The 18077-nt window shown below is 44.1% G+C and overlaps 1 protein-coding gene across 7 annotated transcripts in view; it reads right to left on the bottom strand.

Annotated features, from left to right (window-relative positions):
- Window positions 1-18077, bottom strand: part of MEGF11 (multiple EGF like domains 11) — a 349752-nt gene that overhangs the window by 224695 nt on the left and 106980 nt on the right. For all 7 annotated transcript variants that reach the window (XM_079954213.1, XM_079954211.1, XM_079954210.1 and 4 more), the window contains exon 6: window positions 9240-9332. In XM_079954213.1, the coding sequence (XP_079810339.1) occupies window positions 9240-9332 (93 nt within the window). The remainder of the gene's footprint in view (window positions 1-9239; window positions 9333-18077) is intronic.

Below are 18077 nucleotides of genomic sequence, written 5' to 3' on the forward strand. Positions count from 1 at the left end.
TGCTGCCTTAGTCTAAGAACGCGTTTACCACATCACACAGCATTTCACATGTTGCCTGCTGTTAATGAAAGTCACTCTGAAAATCCCCAACCTGCCCCCAAATTGTTCTTCTCTTCCTTTCAGCTGCTCTGCCTGCCTCATAAATGCCACAAACCTAATCATCTTTATTTCTGTGTATGCCCCTTCTCACACAGAGGAGATAAAAGGTGCTCACCCATAAACGGACATGATTGGACCAGGTGAGGAGCAGATTTCTCTGCTGGAAAACAAGACATCACAATCAAACCATTAAAACCTGGCAGTTTTCTGACAGATTGCTTTTAATGCAGGAGGCTGTTTGCATGCAAGTCTTGCCCACTCCACGCTTTACACACATATTCATATCTTACAACCACTTGCAGCTTGCAAAAAAATAAATAAATAATGATGCTGCATTTGAAAACAACGAAGGTTTAACCAATCTTCCACTGCAAAAATACTGCCAGAGTAAACTAAAGGTAAAGGCTTGCTGCAGGTGTGGAGAACCTCTGACCCTCCAGATGTTGCTGAACTGCAACTCCCAACAGTCCCAGCAAGCATGGCCAATGGATAGGAAGGATGGAAAATGACGTGCATCAACAACCAGAGAGCTAAAGGTTCCCCATACTTTGTTTACCATCAACATGCTCACCTGGGCTGCTTTGCTCCTCCTTGCCAATGCATGGGAGAAACAAACCACAATCCCTGGCTTGGCATTGTGCCCAAACCTGATAGCCAAAGTTTGTTCTTGGCTTACTGACCATGGTTTGAGTGAAACAAACCATGGCCCCAGGTTCAGACATAGGATTGGCATATTGATGGTTTTACTTTGTATTAAATTGCAACTGCTTGTGGGTTTGTTTGGGGGTTTTTTTGTCATAACCCTGAGACCTTATGGTGAAGGATGTCTAAGAAAACTAATTAATAACACTAACTACTACTACTACTACTACTACTAATGTTGACTTTCTATCTGGCCTGCTGCTTGCCTCCTGCTCTCTTTCTCTTTTTCACTATCTTGGCAGTGGAGAGATCACTGCAGTGTGGCAGAGGAGATAAGAACACAAGAAAAGCTTGCTGGATCAAGCCAATGGCCCGTCTACTCTAGCATCCTGTTCTCACAGTCACCAAACATGTGAGGAAACTTGCAAGCAGGACCTGGGCATTTCCCACCATTTCCAGAAACTGATATTCAGAAGTGTTACCTCTTTCTTGCCATTTTTCTACACTAAAAAGTTCATTGAGAGCTGCAGTCCTAAAGATCTGGAGGTATCCAGTTTGGGGGAGACTGTTTTTCAAGCATATAACTACTACAAGTTCAATCCCTGACACCTCCCAATAGGACTCTTGTTAGAAACCCTGGAAAGTTGCTACCAGTCAGTGCAGAGAATACAGAACTTGATGGACCAGAACTTGATGGATCTGACTTGCTGTGCTCCTCAAACCCATTACCTGTCAAGAGTTTGATGGGCCAAATCATCTTTGACTCAGATCATAGCTTCTGGGGGAGTAAACAGCACAACCTCAAGCAAATGCCTCTAATCAATGAAGATAAAACTTTATCCAATGAGGAGTCAGAATAGCTGCACGTGACTCCACCTTATGCCCCCATCCTCTAAAATATACTGAGCCCTCAATTAGAGGTGTATGAAAACCTCCCATTCAAACGTTCTACTAGCCTATCATTTCCAGACTGGATAAGGCAGGCATAGGCAAACTCGGCCCTCCAGATGTTTTGGGACTACAACTCCCATCATCCCTGACCACTAGTCCTGTTAGCTAGGGATGATGGGAGTTGTAGTCCCAAAACATCTAGAGGGCCGAGTTTGCCTATGCCTGGGATAAAGCTAGAGAATTATTGATCAAGCAAATGTTTCAGGTTGGTTCTAAGTGACCAAGATCTGTGCAATATGTTAACTCCCCCCCCCCCCGCATGGAAAATACATGTGTGTAGGAACAAGCCACATGTGGCCTTCTGTAAAACCATCTTCCAGCTGTGCTCCTCATTCATGAAAATCTCCAAGTGTTCAAGCACCCAGCTGCTCAAGGAATATACCTTCAAAGGAATCTTGCTGAGACATTACACTTGCCTGTTATGACCTTGGCTATTTTCTTTCTTGACAGAGATAAAGATGAAATAGGTTCCTCTTCTAATGACAGTTTGTCCTGAGAAGTGTGATGAAAACTACACTATCTGTGCAGATTACTGACCAACCTGTCACCGTGGCTGGTACTATAATTCTTTGTACACACTCTCTAGCTTCCCCCTCTCTCAGATGAAAAATTATTGTGGGTGCTTTCTCCTCCTCTTCCTCCCACAGCAACAACAAGCGAGAGTATCGCTAAATTAAAGATCTTGGTACGAAAACTAGGTTTGCAGCCCAAGGGGGATAGGAACATAATAACATAAAAAGAGCTTGCTGGACCAGGTCAATGGCCCATCTAGTCCAGCATCCTGTTCTCACAGTGGCTGAACAGTTGCCGCTGGGAAACCAGCAAGCAGGATTTGAGCACAAGCGCACTCACCCCTCCTGTGGTTTCCTGTGGATACAGGTCAACCAGCTGGAAAATTTACCTTGCTTTTCATGTATCACCTTCAGAGTTTAGATTTTTTTTTTAATCACCCTTTCCCTTTTGCAAAAGGCTGCAGATATCAGGACTATGTCTTACAGTGAAGTGCCCCCAATGTCAAGAGTTGCCAGCAATCTCAAAATTAGGTCTAGGTAATTACAGTGCTTTGACAATGGACCGTTTCTTCAAAAATTCAATGAAAAAGTTATGAAAAAGGAAATTAGGTCTAGGTCAGAGTTGTGGTCCTTAAGCACTACCAATGGCTTTTTGGAAATGTTCCTTTAAGGTGCGGAATCTGATCTGGAATATAGCTCAGAGCCACACATACACTCTGACGAGACCAATTTTGAAACAACAAACAACAGCCTTTTATGCAGGTTTTCAGGGTAGCTTAAATAATGTAATTTCCTCTTGTATTTATTTTTGTTATTTAGTTGATTTATGACCCCCCCTTCACTAGCAGGCCCCAGGGCAGGTGACAGCAATTTCAAAATACAGAATTAAATGCAGTTCAAAAGAAGTAACAGTCACAATAATAGGGTGAGCCCTAAAAGTATACATCTCAAGGGACCTGAAGGAGTCCACCCCCATCGTTCACCCCTATCATTCAGCCTGGACACTGAGGTCCACCTCTGAGGGACTATTCCCTCACTGCAAGAAGTGAAGTTATGGGAAACCAGGCAGAAGGCCTTTTTGGTAGCAACACCCGCCCTGTGGAACGCCCTCCCATCAGATGTCAAGGAGATAAATAACTACACAGCTTTTAGAAGACATCTGAAGGCAGCCCTGTATCAGGAAGTTTTTAATGTTTCATGTTTTATTATGTTTTTATATGTGCTGGGTATAAATAATAAAATGTTGTTGTAGTAGTAGTAGTAGTAAAGAGGAGCATCTTCAGCACATGACAGAACTATATAATGAAGGTGGCAGATAGATGTCTGTGGGGAGGGAATTTCACACCGCTGGGACTGCCAGTGAATACCCTTTCCAGAGCCATCACCACTCCAAAACTTCTGAGGGGGGTGGAACTGTCAAAAGGGTCTAAATCATTTTAGGGCTTTAAGCACTAAGGTGAAGCAGAGGCGGTGTGGGTTTTAGGCTAGCTAGGGAAAGTCTCAGAGGGCTGTATTTGGTGCCCAGATCTGATGTCCCTCCCTCTGATGTCCTCCCTCTGATGTCCTCCCTCTGAAATGATGTGGATCATTTCAAATGTGACAGCGCAGCTTTCCACATACCAAAGGCCACTCTTGTGTATGAAGGACATTTGCTGAAGAGTACTCTAATGCCATGCTTATGTACTTGTCGTACTGAACACTGATCAATCTGGATGTCCGCCACTCATAACCACGAGAGCCTCTGCTTAAAGCCAGGTATATCCCCAACGGCTTTCCGCTGCTCCACAGGAAGCCCCAAACCAGCCTGCTGCTGCTGTTTGAAGTTAATTGCTTTGAAATCATCGAGCAGGTGAGCAGGAAAGGTTTGCACTGAGCATTTGCCACTTTTCTTCTGCATCTGAACAACCAAAGCTCAGGTTGAATGAATTAAAATGTCACCAGGGTAGAGGGGGGTGAGACTTAAAAGCCATTTTTAAAAAAGAGAGAGGGAGGGTGGGCTGGAAACTTCTTACTGGCTAGATATGATTCCCCTTTAACATTATTAAGACCTTGGAAACAATTCATTTCAACAGTTGTCTTTGTTATATATAAAACAGATGAACCTCGCCACTTCTGTTTTTCATTGGTATGGTAATCAAGCCTCTATATATTACTGATTTCTGATATGAAATCAAAGCAAGGCCTGGAGGCACAGGCAGCTGCCTGCCAGCCAGCATACAATGTAGGCAAGACGCCATGCCGAGTCAAATATGGCACAGACTCCCTTTCCCTATTGATAAACTGTCTCTAAAAGTCACTTCAACCTTGACAAGCACCAAACTCTTTAATGAGATTTATGGTCCATCATAAGGGCGACAAGAGACCAGCAGTTTGGAGGACGGGATTGTGGATCGTCCATCTTCAACAAGTGGGCCATGCCCCAAACATTGGTGGTATGAGGGCGCTACCACCAGTTTATGAGGGATGGGCAATGTCCCAGTGGCTTGTACGCAGAAGTTGCCAGGTGCACTCCCCAATGGCATCTCCAGGTGGGGCTGGGAGATACCCCTGCCTGAAACCCTGGAGAGCTGCTGCCAGTCAGGGTAGACAATACTGAGCTCAATAGACCCATGGTCTGGTTCAGAACAAGGCAGCTTTCTATGTTGCCATGTTTGGAGTTTGGTGTTTAGAGGAGAAAGTCAGAAAGGAAAGAGGGGGGGTGGATAAAAACTCTGATGCAGATGGGGAAAGAGCTCAGAAGAGTGGCACAGAAACATAGGAAGTTGCCAGGAAGTATCAAGGCAGAACAGGCCACGGCTCTGACAGGCAGCAGCTCTTCAGGGTTTCAGGCAGGAGGCATTCCCAGCCCTATCTGGAGATGCCAGGAATTGAACCCAAAACCTTCTGGATGCAAAGCAGCTGCTCTACCACTGAGCTAACCCCATTCCTAGATTGTGGAAGCCAGAATCTGCAGTAGACAGATGGTGCTGTGGGGGTGGGGGTAGGGAAATGCCTGCTATCGTCCAAAACATCTGGTACCAGATTGGGGAGGCGGAAACTGTTCTAAGGCTCACAACCCAAGTTCTCCAGAATTCACCAGTGGGATATGAAGACATCCAAATCTCCAAGACTAACAAATGCAGTAATTATATTTAATGAAAAGAGTACACTGAGATATCAAGGCTAATCCCGGGGTAACGTTTGCAAAGGCTACCAGAGAATAGTTAATTTAGGAGTTGGCTAACATCCCTCTCCCTACAGCCTCCAAAAAAACCCTCTTGCAAATGAAATATGCTGGATCTTTGCCCAGTGAGCGGAAATAAAAGTTATGAATAATGCTTCCTTCTCCATCATTGTCAGTGCTTTAATATTCCTAATTATTTTTAAAAGCTGGAATATTTAATGTAAAGAGGGCTCCACTTTAAAAAGAGAAATCCCCTTCCCAAATTAGTGGCCTTTTGTGATTCACATAATGGTATTTGTCCAAAGCCCTGTACGGATATTCAGTGTGGACTGCATTTTTCAGTATGCAGATTATGCAAATGTGGACATACATCTTTGTGTGGGTTCATGGAGGGAACAGGGACTGCTGCCACCATCACAATTCATCACCACCACCCTGAGCGCCTTCAAGGGGAAGGAGGGGTGGGATAGAGATTCGAGAAATGATAAAATAATAAACAACAAGCGTAAAGAGGAACAATGCAGAATGTCTGCACAAGGGTGCAAATACCTATATAGAGGCTGGAACCTTATCCATGCCTTGTCTTTGTTATACCAACTGGAGTTTTTACGGCTCTGCCATTGCCCCACCCTGCCATTTGCCCCCAAACCATACATTTAACAGAAGTATGCATTGTGTCTCTGGGCAAAAAAAAAGAGGAAAAGAAAAGAAGATGATAAAAAGACTAATCCAGAATAATATGACTTCTGGGCAATATTTCACAATCATTTTTACCAAGGGCTTTTAAAAAGCTTTTCTATTAATAGCCACTCAGTATTTCATCCAGACTTGCTAGCTCTTATCAGCCTGCCTTCTGAGGAAAAGATTCCCCCGTCTTTAAGACAAGGGAATTTAACATCCTTAAGTGGAACCGTACACCACTTATTGGCAGCTGTGAGAGACCAGGCCTAGAGCGGGTACGGTGTGGCTCAGGGGTAAAGCACTGGCTTTGCACGCAGGAGGTCCCAGGTTCAACCCCTGGCACTTCCAGTTCAACTAGTTTTTGTCCACTTCGGAGCAGTCTCTATTGGGTGTGATCCACACTCAGTTCTGGCCACTCACTGGGAGCCTGTGCTAGGAAATCCCTTGCCCCAAACACATCCCTTTCTTCCTCAGGATCAGTGTAACCCTTTGGGAATTCCCTGGATGTAGCCATAAACTACACCCTCACTCTTCAACTACTGTAATCCCAACCTCCTTAACCAACACTTTCAGCTACCCATATAGCCGTATGGACTTGTGAGGGGAGAGAAAATGCTACTTGTTAGTCAATGCGCTTCCATAATCCTTCAAAACCAAATCTGTGATGCAGAAGAGGGAGTGTTCCAGCCTTCCAACAGAAAGAACCAAAATACCATTCCATCATCATCTTCATCTCCACAGATGTTTGTTGAAATTTCCAATCGATACCAAGAATAGAAGGGAGGCCGCCCACTCAGTTAACTGCAATATGTTTATTGGACAGAGCTCTATTATTTACCCATCTGTTCCAGCAGAGTTAACAAGATTATTACCATTATTTGGAGGAATAGATGTGTCACCTTATATTGCGTAACTCTGATGTTTACTTTCAAGTACACGTTCTAGAATGAGTCTGCCAAGCCAGCAAATGGGGTGATTTGCCAAATTAGCAGAAGAGCAGACAAATTTGGCCTTCTTTTGTCAGTTGGGATGCAGGTGCACAGAAGTTATCCTTCCGAGAGGATAAAGGCATAGCGAGTTTTGATGATATTAACTGCCCCAGTTCCCCTCAGCAAAACGGGTAAAAGTCCAAAGCTATAGCACCAAAAAATATATTTGAAAAACCTTGAATATTATGCCCCATTTGACTGTTCCTTTAAAGAGGAAAGAGAATGGTCCTAAAGCATCTTTTACTCTTGTTTCATACACAAGCTTCCTGAGAACAATGTTGTGGTTGTGTTTTTTTTTTTAAGAAAGTGGGCTCCTAAAGTGGTAGAGCAGAACAAGGAGAGAGTGTAACCTTGCTGTGACTTGAGTTTCTTATGTAAAACACAATAACCAGTACGTGAGCTGCACGATGATGGAGCTCAGCGGTGACTCAGCACTTGTTTCATATGCAGGAAGTCCCAAGTTCAGTCCCTGGGGTCACCACTTAAAGAGACTTCAAACTGCAGAGACAGAGGGAGACCTTGGGGAGCCACTGCCAGTCTAGAAATGGAGAGGAAGATGGACAGTGGTCCATCCATAGAATAGGACCTATTCTCAACACTACCGGTTATTAGAATTCTGGTCTATCTATCTATCTATCTATCTATCTAGAATTCTCAACACTACCGGTTATTAGAATTCTGGTCTATCTATCTATCTATCTATCTATCTATCTATCTATCACCATCTATCTATCCATGTTGTGCTAGGTGGCTCTTCATCTGACCCAGCAAGAAATTCCTTAGCTTATTATGTTATTCAGAGCATACCCTCTTTAAAGAAATTAATGCCTTAAGACATTGGTTACGCCTCAATGTTAATCATCCTCATTATAAGGGCATCTTATTAGTAATCAAATAATTAAATACCATGTTCTTCATGAACAAAACGATGCCCTAACTAAAAAAAAAAAATTTAAACGCACAAATCATAAAACAAGTATACTCAGCTGTTTCATAAAACTTAATGTACACCAGGGGACCACAGAAGTTCAGATATGCTAGGATTAAAAAAATGTTAGGCTGTGCAATGTTGAAGTCCCTTGCAGTAAATGAAAATGGACTAGGCCAACCTTCCTACGAAGGTTGGATGGTTGGAAGGTACGATGGCTGGAGCTGATGGGGCACTGTGGCCCCAAATATCCAGAGAGCACCAGGCAGGTCAAAGGCTGAACTGGGAGGGGCCAAGAGTCTACCTGTATATTTAGGAGGCCCAGCACAAAAACGAGGCAAATTCAAATAGGTACTGGGGCACAAGCGCCCTGAGAGATCCCACTACTAACTCCTGCTAACATTACTAAATAACAATAATATTTATTTCTTTTTTAAAAAATGAACTTTGGGTTTGCCAGAAATTGTCCTTGAGGATGAAAGCATCAGTGACATCCATAGTCCTACATACACATACACACACTGCTCTGGAATGACTCAACTTTCAAGGCTTTTGGGGGGTGGGGCAAATGCAATATGATATCCAGAAGCCATTAGATGCTATAGTGCTAGGGGAGAGGGTGGGGAAGATAATGTTAATTAAAAACTCAGAGTAGGCATCAGGAGTGGGAGGCAGTCCCATAGGACAGCTGTTTGGCATGGGCCACCTGAGCCCTGGAACCAGCCCCAGCGCAAGGCATGGCTTTGTTTGCAACGGTTAAAAAGAAGGAAAGAGCAAGATAGCATGAAGCCAGGAGGAGAGGGAAGCTCTGCAAAGCTTACCAGTAACGATGACATAGACGTCAAACCAGAAAGGGTCTGCAGCACTTGCACAACCACGTTCCGTTCAGCAACCACCACAGCTTTTATATCTGGGTGCCAAGGCGAGTGGGTGGAGAGAAGAATCGCATCCCCCCCCCCCCCCGCATATAGAAGAAAGAACCCAGTAATGGGGAAATGGAATAACCTCCCTACTACAGAAGCTCAACCTCAACGGAAGATGCTTATATGCTTGGACAGAGAGCAACAAATGAGTCATAGTGCATTCATGACATTATCAAAACAAACTGACCAAAATAAATAAAGGATACAAACAGTAACAGATTTGCTGCTTCATTTGCATTGTTCTCATCTCAGGATAGACAAATGAAACCAAAAGATTTACCATAAGGCACTGTCCTCCTGGGACCTCTATGTAGGAAGGCTATGGAGAATCAATGCTGTTTTTCTACTCACCGCTGGAACAATCTGGGCCCCCCCATCCAGGTTCACAGTGACACGTGTCGGGAGAAACACACCTTCCGTGGACACATTCTTCTGTGCAGAGAGCTGGAAACAAGGAAGAAAATCATATATTTGTAATGTTGCAATGTAAGGGGAGCAGGGGTGTGATTTGTGTAGATTACCAGCAGAGATTTTTTTTTACTTGTCTGCATCCTTAAGGGTTTTATAACATATGGCAATATATTTTTCACACAGAAAAACAACGAACCCAAATCATCTGGGCTGAGCCTCCATAGGGCACTGAACATGCCTTGAATGAGGACTTCACCATCTCGGCTGGCTCTGCTCAAGAGCTATTAAGGCATAATGGTTTGTTTGGATGTAATGCTAAACCATGGTTTAGTGTTACCAGAATGAGCCTTAGCCCCTCCTTACAGCTGCACTGGAAGAGAAGGGGAGGGATGCGTAAGTCTGAGGCTCCCTGCAGCTTGTTCCAGCAATATAAAATGATAGTTTGGTGTTATGTCCGAACTAGACTATTCACTAGATTCAGATACAGCAGGGAGAGGTCAAACCCTGAAGGATCTGGAAGATAGATGTTGCTTTGATCAAGATCTAAGCTCAGAGTTAATCAACCGATGTGGCATTCACACAATCAGAAGATCTGATCTCTGTGAGGATCCTGATGCAGATTTAGAGGGCATTAACCCTCCCCCCTCTGCTGCCGTACCAATCCAGGCTGGAAGTTCCAACCTACTATTTATATTGGAGGGGTATATTTGTGCCACTGGAAGCTTTCCCCTCCTAGTGCAATTGTGGGTGCAAGGAGACTGGGATGAATCAGAATTACAGTCTGGGGGAGAATTAAAGGGTTAAAGCCACAAACACCCGCACCATCACTACCAGGATCCCAGTCTGAATTGGGGGGCCCACATCTGCTGTTTGAAAAAGAAAGTAATTCACAAAATTGCTAAATGTGTGAACAATATTTTGTTACTTTGGTGCAACAAAAACAGCAAATCAGTATTGTATTGTATTGTATTGTATTGTATTGTATTGTATTGTATTGTATTGTATTGTATTGTATTGTATTCAACCAAATTTGTAAGATATCAGAAAATAAGACATTTGTTACAGTGTCATTCGCACCTCCTCCTGATTGGAGAGCTATACTAAAAAGAGTACACACACACACACACAATGTTATCCAATAGTCAGTTTTAATGGCTGGATTTTACAGTGCAGCATCAGACTGTAATTAGCAGCCAGACACCCTGTTGCCACAACTATACTGAGCACTTAAAAATCTAAGTCTTACATTGTGCTTTTCCTTAGCATTTAAAGAGCTTTGCAGACTTTATCTCAATAATCCTTAAAATATCTCTTGCACAGAAACCTGGGCATTAAAAAAGAAACCTAAGAATATGGGAAGGTGCCTTATACAGACTCAGGCCATTGGTCTATGTAGCTCAGTATTGACTGCACTGACTGGCAGCAGCTCTATAACCAGTCTATCAGTCCAACCCAGACATTCTGCATGCAGAGTAGATGTTCTACCATTGAGTCCCATCCCTTCCTACAGCACAAGCCAGTGGTAGACAAGAATTGGACCCAAGCAATTATGAAGAGGAATCTGAATTCTGAAAAGTCCTGACTTTACCCGATAATCTTGAGTGGCCTCAATTATTCTCGCTGCAAAATGGAAATAGAAAGACTTACTAGGCAGAGTTCGGAAGACAAATGAGCTAGAGGGTTTGAAAGATGCTTTGCACCTCTGAAGAGAAGAAGTTTTGATTAACTGCCTACACTGAAAATGGCAGCTTTGGGTTCAATACATCAAATCTACCCTCCCACTTGAAAATTGAGTTGCAGTTAGTGCAAGTTTCTATATCTGTCCCATGAATTAGTATTTTTTTGGTGGGGTGCGAGAGAGAGAAAGAGAGAAAAGAATGTGTCCTGCTGTAATCTTTAGCATTTAATTAATTTTTCATTCTATTAACATTCCACATAATAGGATAGTGGCCCCCACGGCACTCTTCCTAATGTACTTTTGCAAACGATCTCGCCATTTAATGGAACTATAAAAATTACTTGTACCAAAAGGTCAAGCTAAAATAAAGATGAGCCTGCGCTCTTAGGCACTGCCCTATTCTGCATACTGCCAGAGACCCCAGGGGTAAAGAAAACTCTCTCTTGCAAGCAAGCAAGCAAAGGTAACATCGTTTTCGCCACCCAGGGCAACAGCCAGTCCTTCTTGTGAGCAGACTGTTCCACCACTTTTGCATCTCTCCCCCACCCTGCCCCATCATGACGGACCATTTCACAAGAACAATCCAGCACCTCATTGATTAGTTTATTATTAGCATTCTTGGCATGAGTAGAAGATCAGTATGGAGTTGGATTCAGCCTGGTAATAAAACGACCTACATCAAAGCCCTGCCAAAACAGCCAACTTGGTTGCAAATGCGTTTAGCATGAGATATTGGGCCGCGTTCAAGGTCATGCGGCAATCATTCCTCAGCATGGAATTTAAAAAGAAACGAGGGGGGAGGAGGAAGCCTACAGATGGGAGCTGGGAAAACAGATCCACTCGATGTTTATCGCTTCTTGCCTTTTTTAATTGCAGTCGCCAGTTTGGCTCCAGCTCAAGCCACAGTGAAACATGCCGACGGACTAAATCCAACTCTTAACACATCTTAATCTCCAACCCTCCAAACCCTGCTGCCAATTTTCAGATCCAAAGATTGCTAAAGCAACTGCTCAGGAACAGGGTTTTCTGCAGGCCTGCGTGAGTAGCTCAACGCTTTGCATATAGAAGGTCACAGGTCCGATCCCCAGCAACTTGAGGTAGGGGTGTCGGGAATTCTGGGGAGCCACTGCTAGACAATACAGACAATGCTGGGTGCCTGATACGATTTGGTGGAAAGCAGCTTCCAGTGTTCATGAGAAACATCCATAGCTAAGAGCACATGATTTGTATGCAAAAGGTTCCAGGTTCAATCCCCAGGTTCTCCAGAAAGGGCATGGAAAGGCTCCCTGCCCAATACCCCAGATAGCTGCTGCCAGTCAGTGAGCTAGATGGACTTGCTTTAAGGCAACTTCTTAAGGGGGGGGCAGCCACAGTGGTGGCATCATTATTAAGCATTTATATAGAGCTTTAAAGTGCTTCAAATATGACTATTATTTATCTATTACACAACCATTCACCCAAAGGTCCCAGGATGGGTTACAGCAGGCATTGCCAAACTTGGCCCTCCAGCTGTTTTGGGACTACAGTTCCCACCATCCCTGAACACTAGTCCTGTTAGCTAGGGATGATGGGATTTGTAGTCCCAAAACAGCTGGAGGGCCAAATTTGGGGATGCCTGGGTTACAGCATTAAGGCACAATATTAAAAGCAGTTTAAAACAACTCTTATGTACATACACATACAGCTGCGTAATATAATCATAGTAATAAGACTTAGCACGGGTGCAGAACTTTTAAATGTGAAAGTACACGTTGGGGAAAAGACACCTTCTCTCTTTGTGTGTGCTTTTTAATGAATTCTATGTGCTTGTGGTCTCTTCCAAAGGTACAATTCTATGCGTCTATGACTGGGCTGTCAAAAAGACACACAGTTCCAAATTATAAAAGGACAGAGTGGGAAATTGAATACAGACACAAAGAGTGAAGGAACCACACACGCCAACTCCCTCATGTGCAGAGCTACAACGCCTTGCTAATGACACAGTAAATGAGATATGCAAATAGCGCAACTTTTGGATGTGAGCACAGCCAGGGTTCTAAGCCACTGGCTTAAAGAAGCAAAGAAAGGGGAAAAATGATGCCATTCCAGCAAAAAAGCAAATCCCCTCCCTCTTCCTCAGGGAGACAGGCTCAATCAATCCTGCTAAATCAATAAAGTTAATACAATAACATTCCCCTTTATTATTCCCAGAGTTTAATATCCGCCAAGAGATGGCCAACTTACTGGCCATACGGCCCTAAACTGCCATTAGTACACTTAGCGATGAATTACGAACGTCTTCAATGGGATAATGTAGTTAGCATACCTGCTGAATCAGCACAGCACGTGACTCAAGAATCCATGTGCTTAAACTTTTTCCTCTGTTCTGTTCTTCCCCTGCAGTTCAACAATATTATCATTTATAAAGTTTTTCAGTCATTTCACTTCCTTTTGGAAGCAAGGCCTCATTCCATATCCTGTGTGTGTATGCATGTGTCAAGAGGCCATAAACTCCGAATTTTGGCAGAATCCTTTGCAACAACTCACCTAACTTTACTCTCCTCCTTCCAAGCCATGAGAACAGAACAGGAAATTATTATTTTTAAAAGGAGTCATCCACATATGGAGCTGGTGTAGGAAGTGGTGGGTAAGGCATTTGGCCCAAGTTTGCATTTTGATACCAAATTTGTGCTTCCTGAACCAAAACACAAAATTTCTGTGAAATTTACATTTCTCCAACCAATGAATGTGCACCTTGCTGAAAAGTGCACCAAAAAAGAAGAAGTGTATATTAGCATGCAAAAATGAATTCTGTCAGTGGAAACAGCTTGCAAAAGTGCATATAGTAGACAAAGTAGTGTATATATTGCAAGAAATATGCACACAAATTATTATGGATGAAATGTGGCTGAAAATGAGTACAAGTTTAACTGCAGACTTTAAAAAGAATTGCAAGTATTTGCAGAGACGGTGCAAACTGAACTTAAAATTCAAAAAGATGAAACTGAGAGAAAGCAATATTGACATACTCTTCCCTCTCCCTACCCCATTCTGGTGTCCTCTATATGCTTTAGACTACAGCTAGTAGCATAGTAGAAAATTCAGAACAATACTCACAGCCACGGCCCCTTCTAAGATTACACAATCATGCTATTATTAGGGATATACTGCAATGGTCAATGCAGATCTCCATGTGCTGCCTTTCAGCTAGAAGTACTTTTATTTGGGCCCATATGTAGGCAAATGATTTGGGGTGTTCCAGTACCTTCCCTTTGAAGTGGCTTAATTTTCCTTTTGCTTGAAGTTCCATTGTACGTAAAAAAAACTTGCACACCATTCTCTTGAAACGGAAGCACCTTTCATTTTCATTATTCCAAAATGCTTAGCTTTGGGGCATACAGAACAATTCACCCTTAATGTTCTTCCTATATGCCTTCTCCAGATTGACCCTAGGAGCTAACCCTTAATGACTGACTCACCTCCAGTCAGGAGTGTGTGCAGGAGCCAGGCCCTGTGACCAGCAGGGCTTTGCAGGACTGGGGCTTTCCTAAGTTTGTTCTGAAGAGGCAAGGTGCGGCCGCACAGGTGAGGCCAATTGGTAACTCACAGCACCTGGTGGCAGGAGGTGGGAAGGGATACAAGATCAGCATTTCCCTTTGGCTCTTTGCCGCAGCAACAAGCTTCCTCCCTTTGGTTTCTTGACTCCTTGCTTCCTGATCCTCGGACCCTTGGCTTCTTGACTCCTGGCTCTCTGACCCTCAGATCCTTGACTTCTGGACTCCTGGCTTCCAGACTCCGTTCCTGCTCCCACCCCGTCATCTTGCCCCCGGTCCCGACGTCCTCAGCCGGGACTTCGACCACCCATAAACTGGACTGTGACACCTCCTTTCACTGGGACTGGTTCTACTCAGAACAAAGAGTGAGAAGACTACTTCTCAGTGGCTAAAAAGCTCCTCTTTCATGCTGACTGGGAGGCACTAGGGATGCTAGGGAGAGTGACTCTGCTGGGGCCCTGCTGCAAAATTAGTAACCAGTCTTTGTCCGCCCCCTAAAGCCTCAGAACCCTGAACCACTATAACTCTGACTGCAATTCTAATCAGCCCCAGCCAGCACAGCTGCCCTACACATAGCCACGTCAAGTAGACTATTGGAGGACCTCAAGGGTGGTCAGCTACCTATGAGCTCTGGTGCTTCCCCACAGTTTATCCACAATGAAATATAAGCACTCTGGGCATGGCCTGTATCACTCCTCTGGCTGAGCACAGCACAGATTAGCATGCTGTTGGGTAAATGATAGAGTCTCTCATCTCACACAATATGTTGGTGCCCACCATTCTGCACCTCCCTCCTGAATAGAAGAGCCGTAGCTCAGGGGCAGAGCACCTACTTGGCATGCAGAAGGGTCAACCCTGAGCATCTCCAGGTAGGGCTGGGAAAAGACTTCTGTTGGAAAACCTGGAGAGCTAATGCCAGTCAATATTGAGCTAGATGGACCAATGTTCTGACTCAGTTCAAGCAGCCTCCTGTGTTCCTAGTACTTAGGATAAGATCACAGGAAGAGACTGTCCAGCCCTGAGATCCTCAGCTTCCTTGCATCCTTCTTTCTCATAGGCATCATAGATTCAAAATATGGAAGACATCCAAAAGAAATCAGGCATATTTAACACATAGCAACGCTCTCAGAACACACACAGTTATGTTCCAGATGGGAGACGAAAGAGGCATTGCTCTTATCAAGTACAGAGAGGGCCATACGGAACCCTTCACCTGGTGTGGGCAGCTGTTGCTAGCAAATTTTAACAGGAGCTATTTTTAAATGCACATCCTTAGTTTTGGCTCCCAAGAAGGTGCCAATGCGTTTTCTCTTGGCCATAATGCATCACTGGGACAACACAGAGACTGTTTAGCAGCCCAGAGCTGGCTTGATTTAAAAAGGCGATAAGTGGAATGAAGTGGGGCCTTGCCAAAATAAAGTGGGCTATTAACCAAATGAGAGATTATAACACAGACCACTTAAGAGTCTTCTCTTTCAGTCCTAGGAAGACATGTGGTCCTGAGACCTTTGCACCAGCCAGTGAGATGTTTTGCAGGATAAAGAAAAAGGCCACTCGCAAAAAGGCCACACCTCAAAAGTAAAGCAAGTGCCACAAAACCCTGCACCATACATGGGATGCATGGGAGTCTTACCAAAAAATCCTCTCCCCTTTGATCAATAAATGGCTGGAAAAAATACAGAAGAATTTGTTGACATAGCCCTAGATACCCAAACATCTGGAGGGCCCCAGCTTTGGAAGGATTGCAACATGCATGCCTTGTGACCAGACCTCGTTCCACAACAGATTATTTAGCTGGGAAATGGCCCCATTTACTCTCCGGAAGTTTAAATCGCAAGAACAATCCTCCACTCAGTTCTCTGCAACTGCTGAAGCTCCAGACAAGCTCCAAAAGACTCAATTAACATCTGGGAGTTTAATTAGGTTGTGACCAATGAGCCAGCTTTGCCGTCGTAGGCTTTTATTTATCGGGATTCTTCAAAGGCACTTCCAGCCCTCTTGTTGCGATATTGATTCATTTTCATTTCTGTTAAAAACTGGATGGTGGGGAGGGGAGGGGAACAGCTTTGAGCAGCTGCCCCTCTGGAATCAATGAGGGAATGTTTGGGGGAGATTTGTTCTTTTTTAGCCTCCCTGAAGTTCAGGGCTATTGTATGGCTGGTGAAAGCGGGTGGAGAACAAGGGGACAGGTTTAAAGAGGGGCACAGCTGGTCGGGAATACAAAAGGACAAAGTGGGAAAGATGGTATCTCAAAATTTGACCGTGCACATCGAGCCTTTTTTTTTAAAGGTCATCTTGATTTAGGCAGCTCCTGTGTTTTCTTTTTCTTTTTGTTAAGAGAGGATGACAAAGAAGTTTTCCAGAACAAAAAAAAAGCAGAAATAAATCTATTGCGGCTGAGAGAGATGGACAGAGGGAAAGGGGTGCTGGGCGGGGGAAAGAACCCCACCTTTAATTGTAAGCGTGTGTTTTATTTCTCACAGTGTCATTTCTGCTTCATGTGACCTTATTGATCTCCACGATGTCAACATGGTTGCCCACACCCGTGCAGACTAGCAATGAAGCCTGCAGGATCTTTTGGGGAAACAAGGGGGGCGGGAACTGACCCTGAGCACACAGAATGGAAGAAAGCAGAACCTATACAGAGCAGAGACACAGAGCCTTTTTCTCCACCTTTAGCGCCAAACTGCAGCATCAGGAGCATCCTTAAAGTTACAGGAGCTTGACTCTGATGTAACAGGGATGGGGAACCTGAGACCCCCCCCCTTCCAGTGCCAGATTTACGTATAAGCTAAACAAGCTATAGCTTAGGGACCCACTCTCTGGTGGGCCCCCAGAAATTTTAAAGGGAAAAAAACTGGATATACATTTCCAAAATATAACATAAATAAAAATAAAAATAAAACCTACATACAGCAACAGTGTTTTGCGTTGTGTAGGATCCTATGATGTAAGTAATGGGCCCTGCCTGCTAGCCTGCTCCCTAAAATGTCACTGGTTTGCTCATTTCTATATATAGGGTCTCCTGCCAACTTAGCTGTTCGAAAGCACATCAAAGTGCAAGTAGATAAATAGGTACTGCCCTGGCAGGAAGGTAAACAGCGTTTCTGTGCACTGCTCTGGTTCACCAGAAGCGGCTTAGTCATGCCGCTTAGAAGAGTGACTAGAGTCACTTTAGAGTGACTTAGAAGTGTGACTAGTGGGGTGCCACAGGGTTCTGTCTTGGGCCCGGTCTTATTCAATATCTTTATCAACGACTTGGATGATGGACTCAAGGGCATCCTGATCAAATTTGCAGATGACACCAAACTGGGAGGGGTGGCTAACACCCCAGAGGACAGGATCACACTTCAAAACGACCTTGACAGATTAGAGAACTGGGCCAAAACAAACAAGATGAATTTTAACAGGGAGAAATGTAAAGTATTGCACTTGGGCAAAAAAAAATGAGAGGCACAAATACAAGATGGGTGACACCTGACTTGAGAGCAGTACATGTGAAAAGGATCTAGGAGTCTTGGTTGACCACAAACTTGACATGAGCCAACAGTGTGACGCGGCAGCTAA

Source organism: Podarcis cretensis (assembly GCF_951804945.1).
Source record: "Podarcis cretensis genome assembly, chromosome: 14".
Taxonomy (NCBI): Eukaryota; Metazoa; Chordata; class Lepidosauria; order Squamata; family Lacertidae; genus Podarcis; species Podarcis cretensis.